Raw genomic sequence first — 18,866 nt, 5'->3', positions numbered from 1 at the left:
AGCTATCTGACACTGTCAGCACAGTTGGGGTCTGGATGTAGTCCACTCAGCTTCCCCGAGACCTACCTGTTTCCTCTGGCCACAGAGACTCCACTAGCCATGGTCTAACTGCTATCAGCACCTAAGCTTTCTTTGATGGGCAATTTTACAATTTATTCAGTTCTTCATCTATCACAGCACTCATGACAGTGTCCCCAGGGCAATTTAATTCCTAATTAATTCTACGACACTAATCAACAACTCATCCAAAATAAGAAAGAATAAGAACACGCCTCTTTCATCAAGATCCACAAAAACACACAGAGAACTCGAGAAATATCCCTGGGTGGTTCCCTGTTCGGCACAGAACCAGTCTTTGGGTTTTCCATAAGGTATGTTACAGCTTTCAATTGCTCCTATTGGAACGATGACTGTCCCTTTTTAAATTATAGAGACGATGGTCCCAGCTACGGTTTCCTGTAAGTTTTAATCAATATTTGATGGAACCCAAAAGTTTTGAGTGATCGTGGCAATTTTTCAAACTGGGAAAGAGAAGGAAGAACGGGGGCAGTAAAGGAAAAGTCGACCATAAGCCAAAAGCTAGAGGCAACACTTGAGTTTTAATCCTGGCCCTCCACAGCCAGCGTACAATCACAGCTCTGCCGAATGCATCAAGTTTTCCGAATGGACACAGCGAGGGTGAGGGATCCTTGAGGGAAAACACTAGATTGTGAGACATTCCCATTTACAAAAAGGAAAAAAAAAAAAAGGAAGAAAAAAACAAAACTCAAGGAGATAAAAATCAAAAACCAATTTACACACTCAACCTAAGAACTCCACATGCTTCCCGCCCCGGTGACACAAACCCCTATGTTTTTAAAAGCACACGCGCCCAAGGGGTTAGCCTCACCTAGAGCAGGCGTCATGGCGGCCATGGGCCCTGTTGGATCCAGCTGGAATCCGCTCATCATGAACTGGGTGTCCGAAGCGGTACTGTCCATCTTCAGGTTGGGCAGGTTCATGTTCTGGGCCAGGTAGTACTGGTAGAGCTCGGCCTCGGCGGGCGAGGGCAGACTGCCGAGGCCCAGGTGGCGGTTGTGCTGGATCTGTGTCATGTTCTGTTGCAGCAGCATCATGTTGTGCATGTGTTTCTCACTGGTCATGTGAATACGGAGGTTCCTGGCCACGTTGGTCTCATAATCACACACCTCACACCGCCACGTGGGTTTGGTTTTTGGTTTGGTGGGTGAGGGGGCGCCACAGGAGCTGCCAATGTTGGCGGCAGCGGCGGCGGCTGCGGCTGCGGCGGCGGCTGCCCCAGCGCTGTGGCCGAAGACCTGCTCGCCCCCTCCGTTCTGCAGGTTCTGCATGTTGTTGAGATGTTTGTCAGACTGCATATGAATACTGAGGTTGCCTTTGGTAGTTGTGGAGTAGTTACACACCTCGCAGCGGAAAGGCTTGTAACCACACGTGTAGCTCTCGCCTCGTGCCAGCCGCGGGTGGGGCTGCCCGCTTTTGCAGTAGACACAGGAGCCCCCAGGCTCCGGGTGCTTCTCCTTCATGTGTGCCTCCAGCGTCTGCTGGTACTTGTAGTGCCAGTTGCACTTGGGGCACTTGAGGGTTTTACACGAGTTACGAGAATGCATCATGGTCATGTGGCCACCCAGCGAGCGGGAAGAGCCCAGGACCGTGTCGCATTTGGGGCACTCCACACCGCTACCCGAGGGGCACTCCCCGACCCCAAGCTCGCAGAGGGAGCCAGCGTGCTGGTGATGGGGGACGAAGCCCCCATCGTCACCCTCTGTGCTTTCATTTGGTTCTGGTGCTGTGGCATTGTCTTTATTGGCACTTTCGTCAGCGAAGTCCAGCCTCCTGCCCTCTGCCACATTGGCCCTGACGCCCTCACTGTTAAAGCTTAAACGATTCCTCCTGTTCGCACCATCGAAGACAACAAAGGAAGAAGCAGAATTAGAAGTAGTAGAAGCTGTGCCCCTCGACAGGGTCTGGAGCACGTTAGGCATTAAGGGGGAGTTAGAAATGCTTTGGTTTGAGAGAGCAAGGTCCTTTTGGCTGCTACCGCCTGCTGTGGCCCCAGACTCCTCGGGGGCCCTGTCCTCCAGTTCCTCCTCCAACTCACTTGGAAAGAGTCCTTTGCAGCCCTCCTCTTCCTCTTCCTCTTCTTCCTCCTCCTCTTCCTCCTCCTCCTCCGCCTCTTCTTCCTCCTCCTCCTCCTCTTCTGCCTCCTCCTCCTCGGCTGGCTCGGCTTTCTCGGAGAAGCAGTCCGGGTCCCCCACTTCTCGCTTATCTCCTTCAGCTGCCCCCGAGTCCTTGCCCTCCGAGGATTTGGTAGGACTGGAAGCCAGGGGCCCCAGGGGGACTGAGGTAATGGGGGTCTTCAGGACCGAGCTGGTGAGCCCGCCAAGGTTCAAGAGGGTGCTGGGGGTCAAGAGACCAGCCTGGGGCTGCTCGGGGGCGGCGGCAGTGCCGGCTGGGAGGGCTTCCTCCCCTTCCATACGAATGCCACTAAATTTACCATAAAAACTGTGTCCAGGGCCTATGAGGTTAGCTGTGGAAACTAAAGGGTGTTGAAAGTTTTTGTTTTTTGGTTCCAGAAAACTTACAAGGGGTTCCTTGTCTTTGCCAATCCCTTGGATGATAGCGGAGATGTTCTTATTGCTAAGAATTTTCCGCTCCTCTTCACTCAGGGTCATCCGATGGTCGTGCACCGCGTGGGTCACAAAGGAACGGACGTACCCAAAGGAGAGCTTGCACAAGAAGCACATCAGAATGGGCTTCCTCTTGCCGTAGAGCACAAAGCCATCGAACTTGGACAGGTCCACATTGTTGGGGACATCTTTGGATACGCAGGAGCTTTTGGCAGAACCGTCGCTGTTCAGGTAATCCTTGTTGCTTTTGTGTCGCACGTCAAACACGCGGAAGCTGTGCAGGACAGGGCTGAGCCCCGCCAGGGCTGAGGTATTCGGGAAGGCCTGGTCTGAGCCCTCAAACCACTTCCCGAAGGATGAGGCTATGTGGAAAGTGTTGATGATCTGCGGGTACACGGGTGCAGCACACGAGGGGTCCCCTTGTTTGCCCCCCGCCCCGGGGAGAGAGTTCAGGAAGAGCGAGGGGACAGGCCCGCTGCCACTGCTGCTGCCACATGCGGCCCCGCTCTGGGCCAGCTGGCTCAGGCTCTCGACGATGTACGCGGAGCCATCTGGCTGGTAGACGATCTCCCCGGCCAGGTTCTCCACGTCACTCTCCTCGTCGCCCTCTTCGCTGGTGTCGCTGGCGCTCTCCTCTCGCAGGGGCGGCGGCGGGGGACGCGTGCCCGGGCAGTGGTGCTCCATGTAGGTCTGGAGGCTGGCGAAGGAGGCGGAGCACTCGTTGCAGCTGACCTCCTTGCTGCTGGCGGGCTCGGCGGGCGGCCCGGCCGAGGCGCTGCTGTCGGCCAGGCGCTCATTGAAGGGGGCCCTTAGGCTGTCCAAGGGCCCATGGCTCTCGCCTGTGGGCTGCTCCATGCTACTGGGTTTGTCGGGGAGGTGGGTGCTGTTGAGTTCAGTCCATTGCCGGTGCTGAGGGATCCCGCACCCATTGTCCTTCCCCGAGACGACGGGCGAGTCACAGCCTTCCATGGTAAGGCCTGCGTGGAGCTTTCATTGCACCCAGTACGGATCGGACCTGAAGGGTGGAGGCCAGGTGGGGGGGAAGAGGGAGAGAGGGGAAAGAGAGAGAGAAAGGAAAGAGGTTAGGAGGGCCGAGGCTACGGTCCCGCACGGAGTGCGCTAAGCAGCTTCTGTCCATACCCACAACACAGAGCTTGCAGGGCAGAGGGCAGGCTGGGGGACGTGGCCCTGCACAGCGCAGTACAGAGAGGCAAGCAGCACCATGGACAACACAGCCAGGTCCATGCAAGGAGCGGGAAATGGGGAAAGCGGGTCAGGGACACACCTCTTTGACTTCACACTGTCACGCTAGCCCTAGAGGCAGACCCACTGGAATTTTCACTCTAAGCCATCATCAGGGCTTTGAGTCAAGCTAGGCAGGAAGCCGTCGTGGAAGAGGCCCGTTATCTTTCCAGTACCCAGTGAAGTCACAGAAAAGGCCCTCCTGCAGACAGATCCCTTGCATGAAGTCATCCCTAGCTGATAACACTGTGGGACGGGCCGTCGGGGAGGAGGAGAGGAGGAGGAGGGAGCGGCGGCAGCTCCAGAAAGAGAGCGGTAAGATGAGAAATGTCCAGTGACGTAAAGAAATCAGAGGCGCTTTTCAATGCCCATGTGTCAAGTTTGATACATTCAAAGGCCTACAGGGTTCAGAGGGCGAAGGTCAAGGTTTAGGTACATCCTGCAAAGGGATCAAGGGGGCTAGCAGCCACTATCCCTACCCTTCAGGTCTCGGAAGCAACAGATGTCCCATTTCCCAAGCGGTAAACCTTACAGGCTAAATCTCAAGAGAAACCAATGCCACTCAGACTTTATCAGACTGAAGAGAAGACACCCCAAATTCCCATCTCCTCCACCCAAACCAGGAACGCTTCCTTGTCTGGGATTCAGCAGAGTTCACAATGAAAACATGAAGGTACCAAGAATAAGAACTGGCCAGGCTTTCAGGCTGCCAGTGGCCCGGTGGAGGGCAGCGCCTCACCCCATCTGCAAGGAGCCCGTCCACCATGCATGTGGTGGATTTTCCCTAGCAAAGGTCTTAGCACAAGCCGAGACGGCGGCAGCTGGGCGTAGCAAGCCCTACTTCCACACCTGCCTCCGAGTTATTAGTTGCTACCCTAGCAGCTGTCCTTCAGCCCTGGGGCTTTTCCGTTTCCGACTCCAGAGTGCTACTGAGCTGAACTTGCCCTCTGAGAGCTCCTGTCCCTGGGGAAGGTAGCAACAGATAGATCACAGGCTGCCTGGTTCCTGTAACATCACGGCAGGGGCGGTTATCGCCTGGCCGCGTTCTCCTTCAGGTGGTTCAGCACTTCTCAAGAGTTTGGTCTTTACCCGCAGACCCCAGGCCATCTGTCCCCTGCTCCACCACCCCATTCATAAGCAGCAGACAAAGCTTTTGGCTGGGTTTCATCTCCCTCCATCTCCTGCCAACCCTTTCCTACTTTTTGTATTTCTCCAGGTTTGACTGCATAGTGAGCCAACAGCTCCCCCTCGGGAAAAGACAGAGAAGGCACGCTTGCAGAAGCCTCAGAAGAAATCACTTGTTCAGAGACTGTGCCGCGATTGGTTTAAGACTCACATGCACACACCTGTCTGTCAACTGATAACCTCAGTCTCGGTGACAGGAAAGCTCCGTGTGCCTTAGGAAGGACGGGTTCGTTTGAAACAGATCACCATACTAAATCAACCCCAATGGCAAATGAAACAGGACCTCCCATAAGGCTTAGCTGGGATACATAGGTGAGAATCTGGGGAGGCTCTTCTTAAGGATGTTACTGATTGGCTGGATGACATCTGATTGACAGTTCAAGCCCAAAAGGTTGGCAGGTCTGAAGGGGCGGGAGGGTTAACAGCCCGATTGTAAAATCAATGTCATAAATGCTTGGTAAGTTACAGGAACATGCGGGAAGGGGAGGCCACGATTGATAAAGGAGAACAGCTTTGATGCCGCACCGGGGACTTGTTTATCGACAGCAAAAGCCAATCTCCTCTCCAGCCTGGGCTGGGCCAGAGAAACCTGCTAGCATTTACCAATTAATTGGTGGGCTTTGCCTGCTCTGTTCTCTTCCTCCTCCTCCATGAACTGGCCAGCTAAGGGGCTGGGACTTTAAAGACAAAACAAAACAAACAAAAAAAGCAATAAAACAAACTCCCAAGCAGGTGATGACCTTGTGACCACTTCTGAAAGGCAGAGAGAAAGCTGGTGCTGCTGGGCCAGAGGGGTGGGGATGATGAGGGGATATCTACACTCATTCACAGGAAAGTTGAGAGTCCATAAAAATACAGGTGGGAAAGAGAACCCAATTTCCAGACGCGGGCTGCCTGCTTTGGAGCTTCTCTTGCATACATGCTGACCAAGGGGAACTTTTGAGAGCCCTGTGAATAATAAGTGGCATGGTTCACAGGCTAGTCACACCGTCCTAAGAAATGCAAGGCTCCTGGTTCACACGCCACCCTGTGCATGTCCACATCATCGCTAGGAACTTGAATTAAAGCTTGAGACACCACTGCTTCCCAGCACCCTCAACAGATGCCCAGCTTGTCTGCCGCCTGGTCCCCATATTGCCAGGTAAGCGGAGAAAGATGGCTGCATACACCCTCTGCCTCCGTCCCTGGCCGATGCAGGAATGAAGAATGGAGGAGGGAAGGAGGGGGTGCACTGACATGAAGCAGTCTCTTCATCCTGCCCAGTCTGGCAGCTCATGGGCCTCGGGGCATCCACCACTCTCCCACCCAGCGTGCTTGCTCTGTTTATCAGCCAGTCAATAAGAAAAAGGTAGTTCTTACTTAAGGAGGCAGAAGTCAACTCGGCAGGTCGATCAGCACTCTGTCTGTAAACATGGTTTCCCGTAAAATCAATGCTCTTCAGTTACAGAGGGCGGCCTGGGAACCAAGTGGGTCCCCACACTTTCACGGGAAGCCCTGCCAGTCAAAATTCATGAGCCTCTCTCTCTCTCCTCAGCCCTCTAGCCCACCCCTCAGGCCGTGACCCATCCCACATGCACTCCAGTCTAGCTCACCGGAACTCTGGACTCTTCCTGCAGGCCAATTCTCCTTCCTCTGGCCACTCCCCCCGGTTCCCTTTAAATGACCTCAATATTGTATTCAACACTATTTGTTTAAGAATTCAGTGGGAGTTTATAAAGCACGGCTTTCCAATGACAAAGTCTGATGGGAGACCCAGGAGTGATCCGGCAAGCATCTGTGCACATACAGTCTTGCTCACTCTCATTCTGCTTAGCGTTTAAATCTGCCATTTGAAAAGTATTCCGTGCAGAAGAACTCCAACGCCTTGAGAATAACTCCAACACAAGGGGGGGGGGGGCCTGTGCTCACCCCCACATCATAGTTCTCTGTTTTAAAGCCCACTGCGGTTTTGCAGACACCAACCTCTTTGAGAGATTGCTTTAGAAGGACAAAATGCTACCAGGTACAATGTGACGCGCCACGCATCTTGGCAATTATCTTCCTCTTTAAACTAAAAGGGCGTGTAAGGAAAATTCTGTCTTATTCCATGAAGGAGATAGGGCTGGATAAAACGCTCCAGTTTTCTGGAAGGCTGGGTAGGGGTGTGCGGTTCTAAGGAAAGGGAGGGGGCTCCCGCTGTTGCTTCAGCTCCCAGAGAATTAAACATGAACAGTCACACTGTGTAATTTTAAATTGTTAATTAGCACAGGGTTAATTAGGCGGTCCTTTCACAAGGGGCTGTTTGGCAGAAAACCAAGAAGGGAAACAAAGGGGGAAAGAGAGAGAGACAAAGAGAATCGAGACAGCAAGAGAAACTGTTGCCTCTGTGAATAACCTGCAGGGCAGCACCAGAGACGGCAGCCGGCCGGCGCGCAAGGATGCCTGGTCCTCCAGGGACTCTTCACCCTGCCCCAGGGAGAAATGTAAGGACCGCTCTTCTCCAGGGACCTAGGCAGTGCACAGCACACATTGCCAACATGTTTTGACTCAGCAATTTCTCCATTCTAGGAATTTATTCCAAGGAAACAACCCGGGAGATGTGTGGACATATAAAATTGTTCATAATAAGATTTATAACACAGGGAAAAAAAAAGAGATGGAAATAATCGAGCAAAACTAGGGACTAAATAAATCACAGTTTGTGGAATTCAACATGTTAGATAATTGTTAGGCTGATAACTCTAAAGAAACCATTTACAAGCAACGGAAGCTGATCAGCTGTGAACCGAGTGAAGGGCGGTTGGTATGGATCCAGCCATCATCATACTTCTATCAAAATTTTTATGACGGTAAATTTGAGGAGGTGAGGCTATGGGAGACTTCATTTCCTGCCTTGTGCCTCTATTTCCCAAAGCTTTTTAAAGCCCCTAGGATGGAAACTATCACTTACTGAGTCAGGCACTGAGGTATAATCATAACCACTTGGAGGAGAGCTATTCTGATGCCCATTTCAGAGATGTAAAACTGAGATTGCTCGTGCTTGGGTAGTCTAAGCGACAAAGCCAGCTGGTTGCTGTAGGATCTGCGTTCTTAGACACTCTATGATGTTGTCCTTTTGTTTTCTGTTGTCAACAGACAACGAAGCATCCTGACAGTCAATCTTTGCATTAGATCTTCGTGTGCCCAGAGACTGTTCCAAGATCGGGGACTGCTCACACCTATAAACCCAAACAGGAGAACTCCAAGTAGCCCTTTTCATATGGACACCATCAGAGGACAAGGCGACCAGGGACGCCATAGAAAAGTCACAGAAGGCAGGTCCAATACCCTGATTTCTTGTTTTCCTCTTTTAGAAAGAAGGAGCATAACAGACCTGAAATGATGGCTCTGTGGTGAAGAAAGCTTTACCGCTCCGGTCTAGGAGCCACATTGGGTTCACAGTACCCTCTCATCAGGAAGCTCACAATCGCCTGTGAGTCCAGCTTCAAGGGATCTGGCACTTCTGGCTGCCTAGAGCACTGCACACGTGTACACATAAAGTAAAATAAAATAAAATAAAATAAAATAAAATAAAATAAAATAAAATAAAATAAAAGGAGTGCAGGGGCCAGAGAGATGGCTCCGTGGGTCAAAGTGCTTGCCCTTCACCCCCAGAACCAAAGGTAGAGGACAAAACCAAGCCCTAAAAGTTAGCCTTTGACCTCTACATGTATGCCGTATCGTGCCAGGCCGCTGTGACACACATCCCTGTGCTCACATATGCACACACATCATATATGTGCAATAGTAGCAAATCAGAACATCGGAAAAGAAGGCATAACCTAGAAACTACGGGCCTGAAAATGTACTCACTCACTCATTATTTGCTGTGAAGCTACTATATGTCAGTCAGATGGTAGGGAACACTTACGTTCTTCTGAGGAGGGGACCACCAGTGAGTACGACATGTGCGACGCAATGCCCTCCAAAGTCACAGAAAACCAGACAAGGGGCAAGCCATTTTTTGGAAAAGGTGATGACATCACAGTTAAAAGAATGTCCTGTGAGTATGCGCTGCAAATCCTCCCCAGGTTTCAGCAGATTCACCTGGTGCTGAGGAAAAGCTCAGAGGGGGCCACTCTCAGCCAGTGAGAGAGCACACACATAAACCAAACATGGACTCGGTGACCTGAGAAATGCAGCCAAGAGTCCTTAACAAGAGATCCTCAAGTCTTCCATTTCAAGGACAAGATCTCTCGGATGATAAAGTCTGCATGATGTCACAGCAGGTGGATGCCATCACTTCGAGTCAACATGGAGTCCGAGGCATACACTGACATGCCATCAGATGCTGTCCTGTCTCTATTACACTTATTTAAACCAGCAACTTGGGGGATGACACCAACAAGACATACATCACCATGCAGGGCACAGAAAGTTAACAGGAAAAACAAAAATTATGACAATGGCAGAATTGAGGTGTGTGTGTAGTGGGGGAGACTTTGACCATTTGGAACAAGAGACCCAAACTAACAAGACAAAATTATAACAAGGTAAATTAGAAGGTAAGTCTACACTCATGGTTAAAGGCAGTAATTCAGGTCACCCCGACACTATGACTGCCTCTCTGTTGACTCACCTGTCTTGGCTGTGAACACGAGATCAGGCTCTACAAGACTCAACTCTGTCTCCTTATAACCAAGATGTGATAGATGATTAATAAAATGATGGATGAAGAAAAAAAAATCTAAGGTAGTGAGAGAAATTGTAACACTTCAAGAGAATGAAGGATAACTCATGGGCACATCTCCCCTCACCGCCCCTTACAGTTGAAGAGATGCCCGGCCAACAGAACTGGAGTCCTTCCATAAGGGGTCAGTTCTTAGACTGCAGCAGAAAGAGTACAGGATGAGCATGGAGCATCTTTCATTAAAGAGCACCTTGAGCTGATGTCTCAGATGGACCCAGGAGTAAGCTGAAGGGGCTCCTGTCAACCACACTTGGAATGACAGGAACAGGAAAATTAAATAAGAGCAAAGGACAGACACTATACATAAAGTAAGAATTCACAACTCTGCTTTTATAAAGAAAAACACAAACAAATGTGTAAGCAAGTTCTTCCTTAGGATAGAAGTGTAAGGAATACACACACACACACACACACACACACACACACCTATCAAGTTCAGAAGTCATCCTTTGGTAACCACCCCCCTAACAAGACTCCATGAGGAGATCACCAATGGATATGCACACTAAGGGAGGAGACTTCCTACAATCTGCATTCCCTACAGACTCTTCTCACTACAGAATGAAAACCAGCACCTGACAGTAGAGGCCTGACAGACAGCAGCTTAATCAAGTGACCAACAGTGAGACAGACAGACATCCGTGAGACTCCCAGTAGGATACACTGAGAGGTACACTACATCCCCTCCCTGCCAAAAACATCAAGCCTGCGAGGAACATCAGACGAACCCCAATTGAGCAAAGTCTACAAGTTGTCCTACAGTCTCCAGAGACATCAATGTCCTAACAGAAGGACACATCAGAAAAATAAATCTAAAATAAAACTCTAGAAACCTCATCCAAGGGGCAAAGAGATAATGCCCAGATCTGTTGAGCTGGGAACCTGGTAAAGAACCACACAGTTCTACTTTGTGCTTTATACAATAACAACATCTGTCTACTGAAGCATATAAGTCAATAAGCATTAAGCCATAAACACGTGAGATTCCATAATGGTTTCCCAACAGCCTTAAGGAATCTGTAACTGTGGGCAGGTGACACATACTTGCACAGAACCTTCATGAAGCAGAATGTCCACTGTCCAAAAGGCCCCCAAAATAATACAGGCCCCGAGCTCTGTGTTTGCTAATAAACACACCCATGCTATTTGTAGCATGAACATAAATCAAGTGGGAAGTGAAAAGTGCTGGCCCAGTCCATTCTGCAGGAAACACACAGTCACCGAGATATTCTGGTTACTGTGGGGTCTGGGGCGGGCATGGGAGAGTGGTAGTCATGAGATCTGAGACAGAGGGAGAGCTAGGTCTCAGAAACCAGTCTGTACTGATGATACTCCAGAGAACTTCATCAATATGAAATGACAAAGGGAGGGGGACTTCTATGACAAAAAAATTAATGTTTACTAAATTTGTAGCTATTTATTTAAAAAAAAAAGATTTGGATTTGGTAGTCACTCATTCAATATTTGTCTCTACTAATGTGAGAAAGCCCTTAACCATCCACCCTACGTCTTGTGGAGACCTTTCCATTGCTCCCTTTAACCACCACTGGCCTGCACATGCGCTCCTGAGCTGGATTCAATCACCACAAAGCAGCGCGCACGCGCGCACCCACCCACCCACACACACACACACTCCGCCTCCAAGATCCGAAGCCATCCTTCTTTGCACCAGCCAGAGGAGCTTCATTTCCTGGCTGCACCGGCTGCCCCTCCTACCCAGCAGGTGCGCAACCTTTTGCCCCCACCTTCGCCCTTCACTGGGCATCTCCAAAGTTCAATCCCCCCAGGCAAACTGGAATCAACACTTAAATGCTTCCTTTGATAACATCCACAACTTTTCCATCTCTTCCAAGTTCTCCTCAAAAGCTCCCATTTCTGGTTTCTTCCCTCTAGCTACTGGGGCTGCGGAGAGCAAGCCAGGAGACGATATGTAAACAGGCCATCTGGCCCATTATCGTTTCAATCTGGCATCTCATGATGTTAAATTTATTTTAAATAACTTCTCCTGATTAAAGTAGTGTGAGTTCATTATTTAAAAAAAAAAATGTAAAGAAGTAGATATCCACCAAGAGACTCTCAAGCTACAATAAAAACTGCTTGTAATCCCACCAGCCAGAAGACTTGAGCACACGCAGTTTCTCAGGCTTCTCCTCTGTGTAGCTATAGTTACGGGTTTTCTTTATCAACCTCAGATGCCCTGCTCCTTATAAGGGGAAGGATTCTTCTTAACTTAATTTAGCATGCAGTTTTCCCATGACATCAAGTGTGCTCCGTAAGTGAGCAGCAACGGCTCCCGAGATGCTGCACCTACACATACAACATCATTTTACCAAATGTTATTACTAGGCATTTAAAAAATTCCCAACATGTCACTGTTAAGCCTGCAATAAATGCCCATGAATCTTTGTCCGCAGAAGAAAAACAAAACAATAAATATGAGTAGCTGCTGTGTTGGTGGTGGAGTCCACCCAGCAGGACTAGGTGTGGTTCCAAGCAATGTTGTTGAATACATCATTTCACCAGATCCTTTCAGGAACCCATTTTACAGATGAGGATAGAGCGGGCTTTGGAGACTGAATACAAACTGTAGGCCAATCTAAGTCAGCGTCTGAGGCCACAGTTGCCTCTCTATGAAACCTAGCTCTTACCATTCTGAGGAGCTCTATTTCCTTAGCATACATTTCTAAGAAGAACTGCTGGTTCAAGAGAGAGGAACATTCAAGACTCTGGTATGTGCCAATCAGTCCTCCAAGAAAGTCCTTCCAGGTCTCGCTAGCAATGGTCCATAGACATGACTTTTCCTGCAACAGTGACATTACTCTCTTGAGAGAAAAAGGGAAATGTTGATATGGCTGGTAAGAAGCTGCGTTTTGGCCTACCTCCTTTTCTGAAGAGTAACAAATCTGCTGTCTGTGAAGTGCGTGCTATCTCTGTGACAGGGGCTGACGCCCTCTGCCCTAGCCATTAATCCAAGGGTTTCACAGGACTTTGCTGGCAATCCCTCCCACTGGACTGCACCAGAGGCCAGAGTCCCGTGAACAGCTGGACTAGATCCCACCTACTCACAGGGCGGCTCAGGCAACGCCCCTGTCCCTCCTTCGGCTCGCAACACTTTCCGACAGTGGATGCTGCCCACTGCTTCACTTCCTCAAAAGCTGTCTGCCTGGTCTCTGGTGAGTCCCGCCTCCCTTCGGGGATTACAGAGGACCCACTGAAATGGCAAAATCGTCAGGCCCCACACCCAAACTAAGGGGGGGGGGGGGAGGTGTTCTGCTGACTAAGGCAAGGAGACACCTGTCTCCACGCTTCCACCCTCTCCACCCAAGGTCACCCACGCCAGCCCCACCTGGGTCAACGGCTCTCACTCTTTTACATCCACCTTCTGCCATCTCCCCCGCACCGAGAACTGCTCACGCTGGTCCCTTAAGTCACCCCGCTTCACTTCTCTGACACTTTGCTGGCTCCCCTCCCTCTCGGATCGCCACATCACCTGCCCTCTTCCCATTCCTAAGCTCCCTGGGATCTAGACTTTCCAATACAATTCACTCTGACTGCAACCCGCAGAAATCCTTCCTCGGGGCTCTCCTATGGCATTTAAGTATCAAGGTACTTCTCCTTGGCTCTTATCTCTGCACATCAACTACCTTAACTACTTCTGTGGTTTCAATTACTGAAATTATGAGTTGACTCCCAAAACAAAAATTTCCATTCCGGACTGATCGCTTGGATGTGCATCCTACTACTTCCAGCAGACCACAAGATGTCTCTAAGTGGCTAGCTCTCCATCGCTCCCAGCTTGGCCTGGCATAGCATGTCCCAAGGGAGCTGCCCCTTGCCGTCTGGCCCGGTCTCTCTAGAAGGAACTTTTGGTACCATCTTCGATTGTAGGAAACAGGGAAACCAGTTTATGCTTTTCCTCCCCCAAGAACCAACGGCCAAACAATCCCATCTTAAACTCGCCACACTGACTTTACAGAGTCTCGGGTCTACCCTCTCGTTGCAGAGAGAGCCACCTCAGGCTCCCGCAACAGGACATCACGAACTGAGAAGAGTACCAAATTTAATTGAATGAGTTTCCATCTTAATGCAACACCGTCCACGGTGGTGATAACTCTTGCAGTTAGAGGTGTAACATAACAGCACACCCGTGAGGTTCTTTTCCCTTCTTCCTGAATTTCCTGAGAGGAGTTTGTTCCCACCATAGCCCTGGGCAGCCTCAGCACATCCGTTTTCTTTTCTTCCCCTAAGAACTTGGGCCTTTTGGATTAAGGGAAGCACTCTGGGCTTCCCTGGCATACCTGACTTGCCGGCATTACTACTCTCACACTTAATGGCCATTGTTAAATGAAACAAGGGTTACACGAGCAAGGGCACCTCAACACCATGATAACCAAGGGGCTGAAGGGCAACTCCGAATGATGAACAAGTGGGCAGTATACAGCTCAGACCCACCCAACAAAAGGGATGGCTTACCACTCGCACTGAAGGGACCAAGATGGCAGGAGCATGAACCACACCGGTTGGAGCAACACACAACGTAAAAGGTATAAACTGCTTATTTCTGGAATTTTCTATTTAATGTTTCCAGGTTACTAACCCTGACCTTAGGGAGCTGAAATCACGAAAAGAAACCCTGGCTAAGCGGGGAATGATATATTATTAACTTACCTGCTGTTTCCTTCCAAGGAGGTTCTTGCCTCGACTCTCCACACCTATGCCTTCCCATCTCTGTGCCACAGCTCTGAGCTTTCCGCCAAAGTTGTGTGGACCCGAAACAGCCTTTAAGAGACATATGCTCAAGTTTCCCTTGGGAGATGGAACCCTGCGCTAGCTCACAGAAAGCTCTCTCCTCTCTTGGTTCCTCACTAAAATGACCTGTGATGCCTCATCTTGGCTGCCTCCAGCTCTACAACTGGACTGGAGGCCACAAGATCAGCTGTATCACTGCTAATCTCCTAGCGCACCAAGAATGTAGTATACAGCAAATAAATAGTATACTTTATCAAGAGCAGTGGCTCTCAACCTGGGGGTCATGACCCCCACAGGGGTCACATATCAGACGTTTACATTAGGATTCATAACAGTAGCAAAATTACAGTTATAAAGTAGCAATGAAAATAACTTTATGGTTGGGGGTCACCACAACCTGAGGAACTGCATTAAAGGATCGCAGCATTAGGAAGGTTGAGAACCACTGTTGTAGAGTGATATTAAATATCATAGTAGGAATATGAGTCCCATATATATTCTACATACACACATATATTCACAGAAGGTCCAACAATATATAATAAATCATGAAAGACTTTTCCCATTACCTCAATACTTGGTAGTTTTTGGTGCCAGATTATTTCTCATTCTAAAGTCACTAAAGGCCTGATGCGAACAGAAATCTAAGAAGCCAAGCGAATCCCTAAGTACAATCGTTCGGGGAATGGCCTATCACGCACAGCCGGTATGAGAGTGAACTGTGGTTTCTGTCTGGTAGAACGGGTTTTCAAAGCCAAGTTCACTAGCAAAACAGAAAGTGGAGCTCACAAGAGTCCCTGAACTACTGGGTATTTTTCTTAATCGTCAGAAGAATCCTCTGAATAGCAGAAGTAACTGCTGGAGTTCAAGGCTGTGTGAAAGCCAGAGACCCGAACTTGGGCAGAGCCTCTGTTCACACCTGCAGCTCGGGGCGGCAGTTAGAGGCCGGCCCTTCAGTTTTCTCTGATGCGTGTCTGGCTTATGAGGCACAAGTAACACACTACTACCAGGGGCTTTTCTCTGGTCCTGTGGCAGCTACGTCCAGTACCTAAGAATCCCATCCAACTCTCCTAGAAGGGAGGAAGTAGGTCCCTACCAATAACTCAGGCAGCCAGTTGTCACAGGTAACGGGAAAGCAGGAGAAGGGTGACAGGAGAGGGGGGTCTGGGTAAAGGAAAGTCTCCCCCCCCCTCAGCAACCACCTCCAGATGACTCTGAAAATAGAAGTCCGTTTCCCCTCGTGACGAGGAGCAGGCCACACAGAGTGCTCACCATCAGTAGCTTTGCGTGAGGCTCAGAAACTGGCACCATGACAAGAACAACAAGAGCTAGCTCCCCTTTGAAGACTCATTAGCAGGCAACCCACATGAAGCCGCATGGAAGTGTGCGTGCGCGCACACAGCCTCTCAACACACAGCCACGCCAGCTCTTCAGATGGCTCCACTGGACACCTTCACAGACCCTTTCAAGTTGTGTGTCTGAAAATCCCCTTGTCGTCCTGTTCAAAGAGCGCAACAGTGACAGAGATCACGTCACGGAATTCCCTGCTAATTGACTCATTTTACCCAATGGATGATTCGAGACACCTCAAATCCATATTGGGCTAGAGAGTTATTTGTCTTTTCCATTTTCTTACTTATCACCTAGTGGGAGAGCTTCGAGAAGCACTGCCAGGGCCTGAGGACTGCAGGAGAGGTGGAAGCGGGCCCAGCTCGTTTTTCCTGAGCATGAACGGGAGATTTCCAAAGATGAACCCTCCAGGGCAAGGAACAGTGTATACGGCTGACAGGTAACGGCCCGCAGTCCTCTGCCTCCTCCCCATCCCACAGGCCAATTCCTAAACCCACTGCTTACACTGTTCCGCTAGGTTAAGACAAACATATGGAGATCTCCTTCCCATTGGCTACTTCAGAGGACTCGGTAGCTGGGAAAACACAGGGAAATGTCTCCTTACCCCTCTGGGAACCCCAGCACCCGAAAAAAGACAGCAGAGAGGGCCCAAGGGGTCTTTTTCCTCCTGCTGCTCCACACTGCCAGGGCCAACAGGCTGCTATGAAGAATCACCAAGGCCACGCTAAATAGTACTTGGATTAATTATGTTTGAAAGTCTCTTATCTGAACACTGCTAAGAACGAACAATTGAGTTTGGGAATGTGTGTGGTTACATATTTTTCCTTAATGGCTTCCTGAACACCCTGGTTAGGTCTGGTCCCATGGGGGAAATTGCCAGTTCAAGTCATCAAGTGTGATCAATGCAGCTCAAGACGCCATGCTAAGTGTCTAGGATGGCGGGGGAGAAACATTTCTGCAAACATGCACACATGAAAACCATGTGTGGGATGATAAAAGACACCAGTTCTCACCATCCTCTCACCCCTGGAGCTCTGAACACGGCACCAGAATGTGCTACCAGCTGGTCCAATCTTGGATGGAGCCAGGAGGTAAAATTTCAGAAACCCTCTAAGTTCCAAAAAAGATTTCCACATTAAACCATCACATGGCTGGATGAAATTCAACCTGGCTGGTTAATGGGCCTAATTTCTTGAGCTTCAACCACACAGAGAATACTGGGGTTCTGGCCCTCTTGGCCTTCAGTTTGAGGCTACTGATCATAATGCTGATCCAAAACATCACTGACCACTCTAATGATTTCCATTCGTTCATATAAGAAATATTTATTGAGTGCCTACAACATACACAGCATCCTTCCTATTGATGCAGGCTCCCGCTGGCTGGCTCTCACTAGAGTGTGAGCATGTGCTGGAAGAAGTAGTTTGCTCCGCACACAGCTGCAGCTGCTAGGACTCACTGTCCAACACACTGACCACGCATCCCTCCCAGAGCCTTCCTGCGCTGATGTCACAACTGTCCTACCGATGAACCCAGATGTGGTGAACGGTGACCTGATGTCCCCTGATGAGCGGCTGCCCTCAACCCTGTGACACTGAAAAGTCTGGGGCTGGAGACTTTAGCTCATCTCCCCCAGTCAGACCTTCAGAAGGTCTGACCCTCAGTCGCCATGTGGGTCATCCAAGAAAGGAACCGTAAAAATGCTCGAGACCACTTCTCAACAGGGTCCTCTCCAGCCAGAGTGAAGAACGCGCTGCCCTACATAGACCTACAAGAAGCTGCCAGAACCAGGGGCACTGCCACACACAAGCATTTCTTCTGTCTGAGAAGTCAGTTGACCAGAGGATACAGTTGCATGTCTGCTGGCTCCCCAAGGTGATCCAACAGGTTTTCTACATCCTCATTTGCCCTTTGTATTCCCATCCTGGTTCCTCTGGCCTTGGCTCTTCCTCAGGCTGGGCCTTGTGTAGAATATTCCACAGACAAAAGCAGTGGAATATTCTAGATGTAATGGACGACCTCCTCCAAGTCTTATTAACTAGGTGACTGTATATACAGCCACCCACCACACTCTACCAAGCACAGCCTGGCCCAGCTTCCATGTCACCAAATGTCCTTTCATAGCCTGCACTGGGAGTTATAGGGACCATGGAGAGAGAGAGGAGAAAGACTCGCCACTGGCCATGGTTTCAAGTCGCCCCACCCTGGTCCACTGGGTTCCCTGTCACAGGTTGGGAGGCAGGGGTCCCCCGACACTGGTGAGCAGGAGAAGCCTGGGTTCCCAGGGTCCCAGGGATTTACTTTGTGTGTCTGTTTTCAGGAGACTCAAGAGAGAGAAAGGCTCAACACATGGTAACTTTACAGACCTCAGAGGTGGAGCAGCCGAAGCTCTGACACAAATTCAAACTGTCCGCGTGTTGGGGGGAAATGGGGGGAAATGGAGGAAAGAAAAACACCAAGGATTTTCTTGTCCTTTCTCCCCACCCCTCCCCCGCCCCCGCCCCCCTGGGGACCCTTTCCTAAGCCTTCCACTTCCCAGCCCCTTTTGCCTCTGGGATGGTAAGTGTTACTCAGCTGCAAGGCCTCTTGCTAATTGTGGGTTTTTATTTTTATTTCCTATTACCCTCTCGCACTCCTGATGAGATTATTTTACCGGAACTGACACAGCTGGAGGCAGCAGGCATACGTGGAGCCTCTGAGGAGGTGATGCAATTTCATTTTCATTGATCAGAAATCAGCAGGGCAGTAAGTGATGGGAAATTCCATTAGAAGAAAACTCACAAGCCATGAGCCTTGAGTTTCTAGCCACACCCAGAACCCACCCCAGCCCCCAGCCCACCCCCCCACCCTACCCCACCCCCCACCCCCCGCCTCCGGTCTTGCCTACCACTGGACCAAGTCCACCCAGGGTAGCAGATCGGAAACACTCTCCTCAGATTGATCACAAAAGGACAAATGACCCACCGCAGCCAGTTGGGGTGGGGGGG

The 18,866-nt window shown here is 50.0% G+C and overlaps 1 protein-coding gene across 4 annotated transcripts in view; it reads right to left on the bottom strand.

Annotated features, from left to right (window-relative positions):
* The window catches only part of Zfhx3 (zinc finger homeobox 3), a 256,316-nt gene that overhangs the window by 164,199 nt on the left and 73,251 nt on the right, over positions 1 to 18,866 (bottom strand). For 3 of the 4 annotated variants that reach the window (XM_076572127.1, XM_006974131.4, XM_076572128.1), the window contains exon 2: positions 890 to 3,660. The exons of the other annotated variant lie outside the window; for it this stretch is intronic. In XM_076572127.1, coding sequence (XP_076428242.1) covers positions 890 to 3,614 — 2,725 coding nt within the window. In that variant the 5' untranslated portion in view covers positions 3,615 to 3,660. The remainder of the gene's footprint in view (positions 1 to 889; positions 3,661 to 18,866) is intronic. 4 annotated transcript variants of the gene reach the window in all.

This window comes from Peromyscus maniculatus, chromosome 5, assembly GCF_049852395.1.
Source record: "Peromyscus maniculatus bairdii isolate BWxNUB_F1_BW_parent chromosome 5, HU_Pman_BW_mat_3.1, whole genome shotgun sequence".
NCBI classification, from domain to species: Eukaryota; Metazoa; Chordata; class Mammalia; order Rodentia; family Cricetidae; genus Peromyscus; species Peromyscus maniculatus.
Note: the sequence above shows the minus strand (reverse complement) of the source record. Positions and strands in the feature narration are given on the sequence as shown.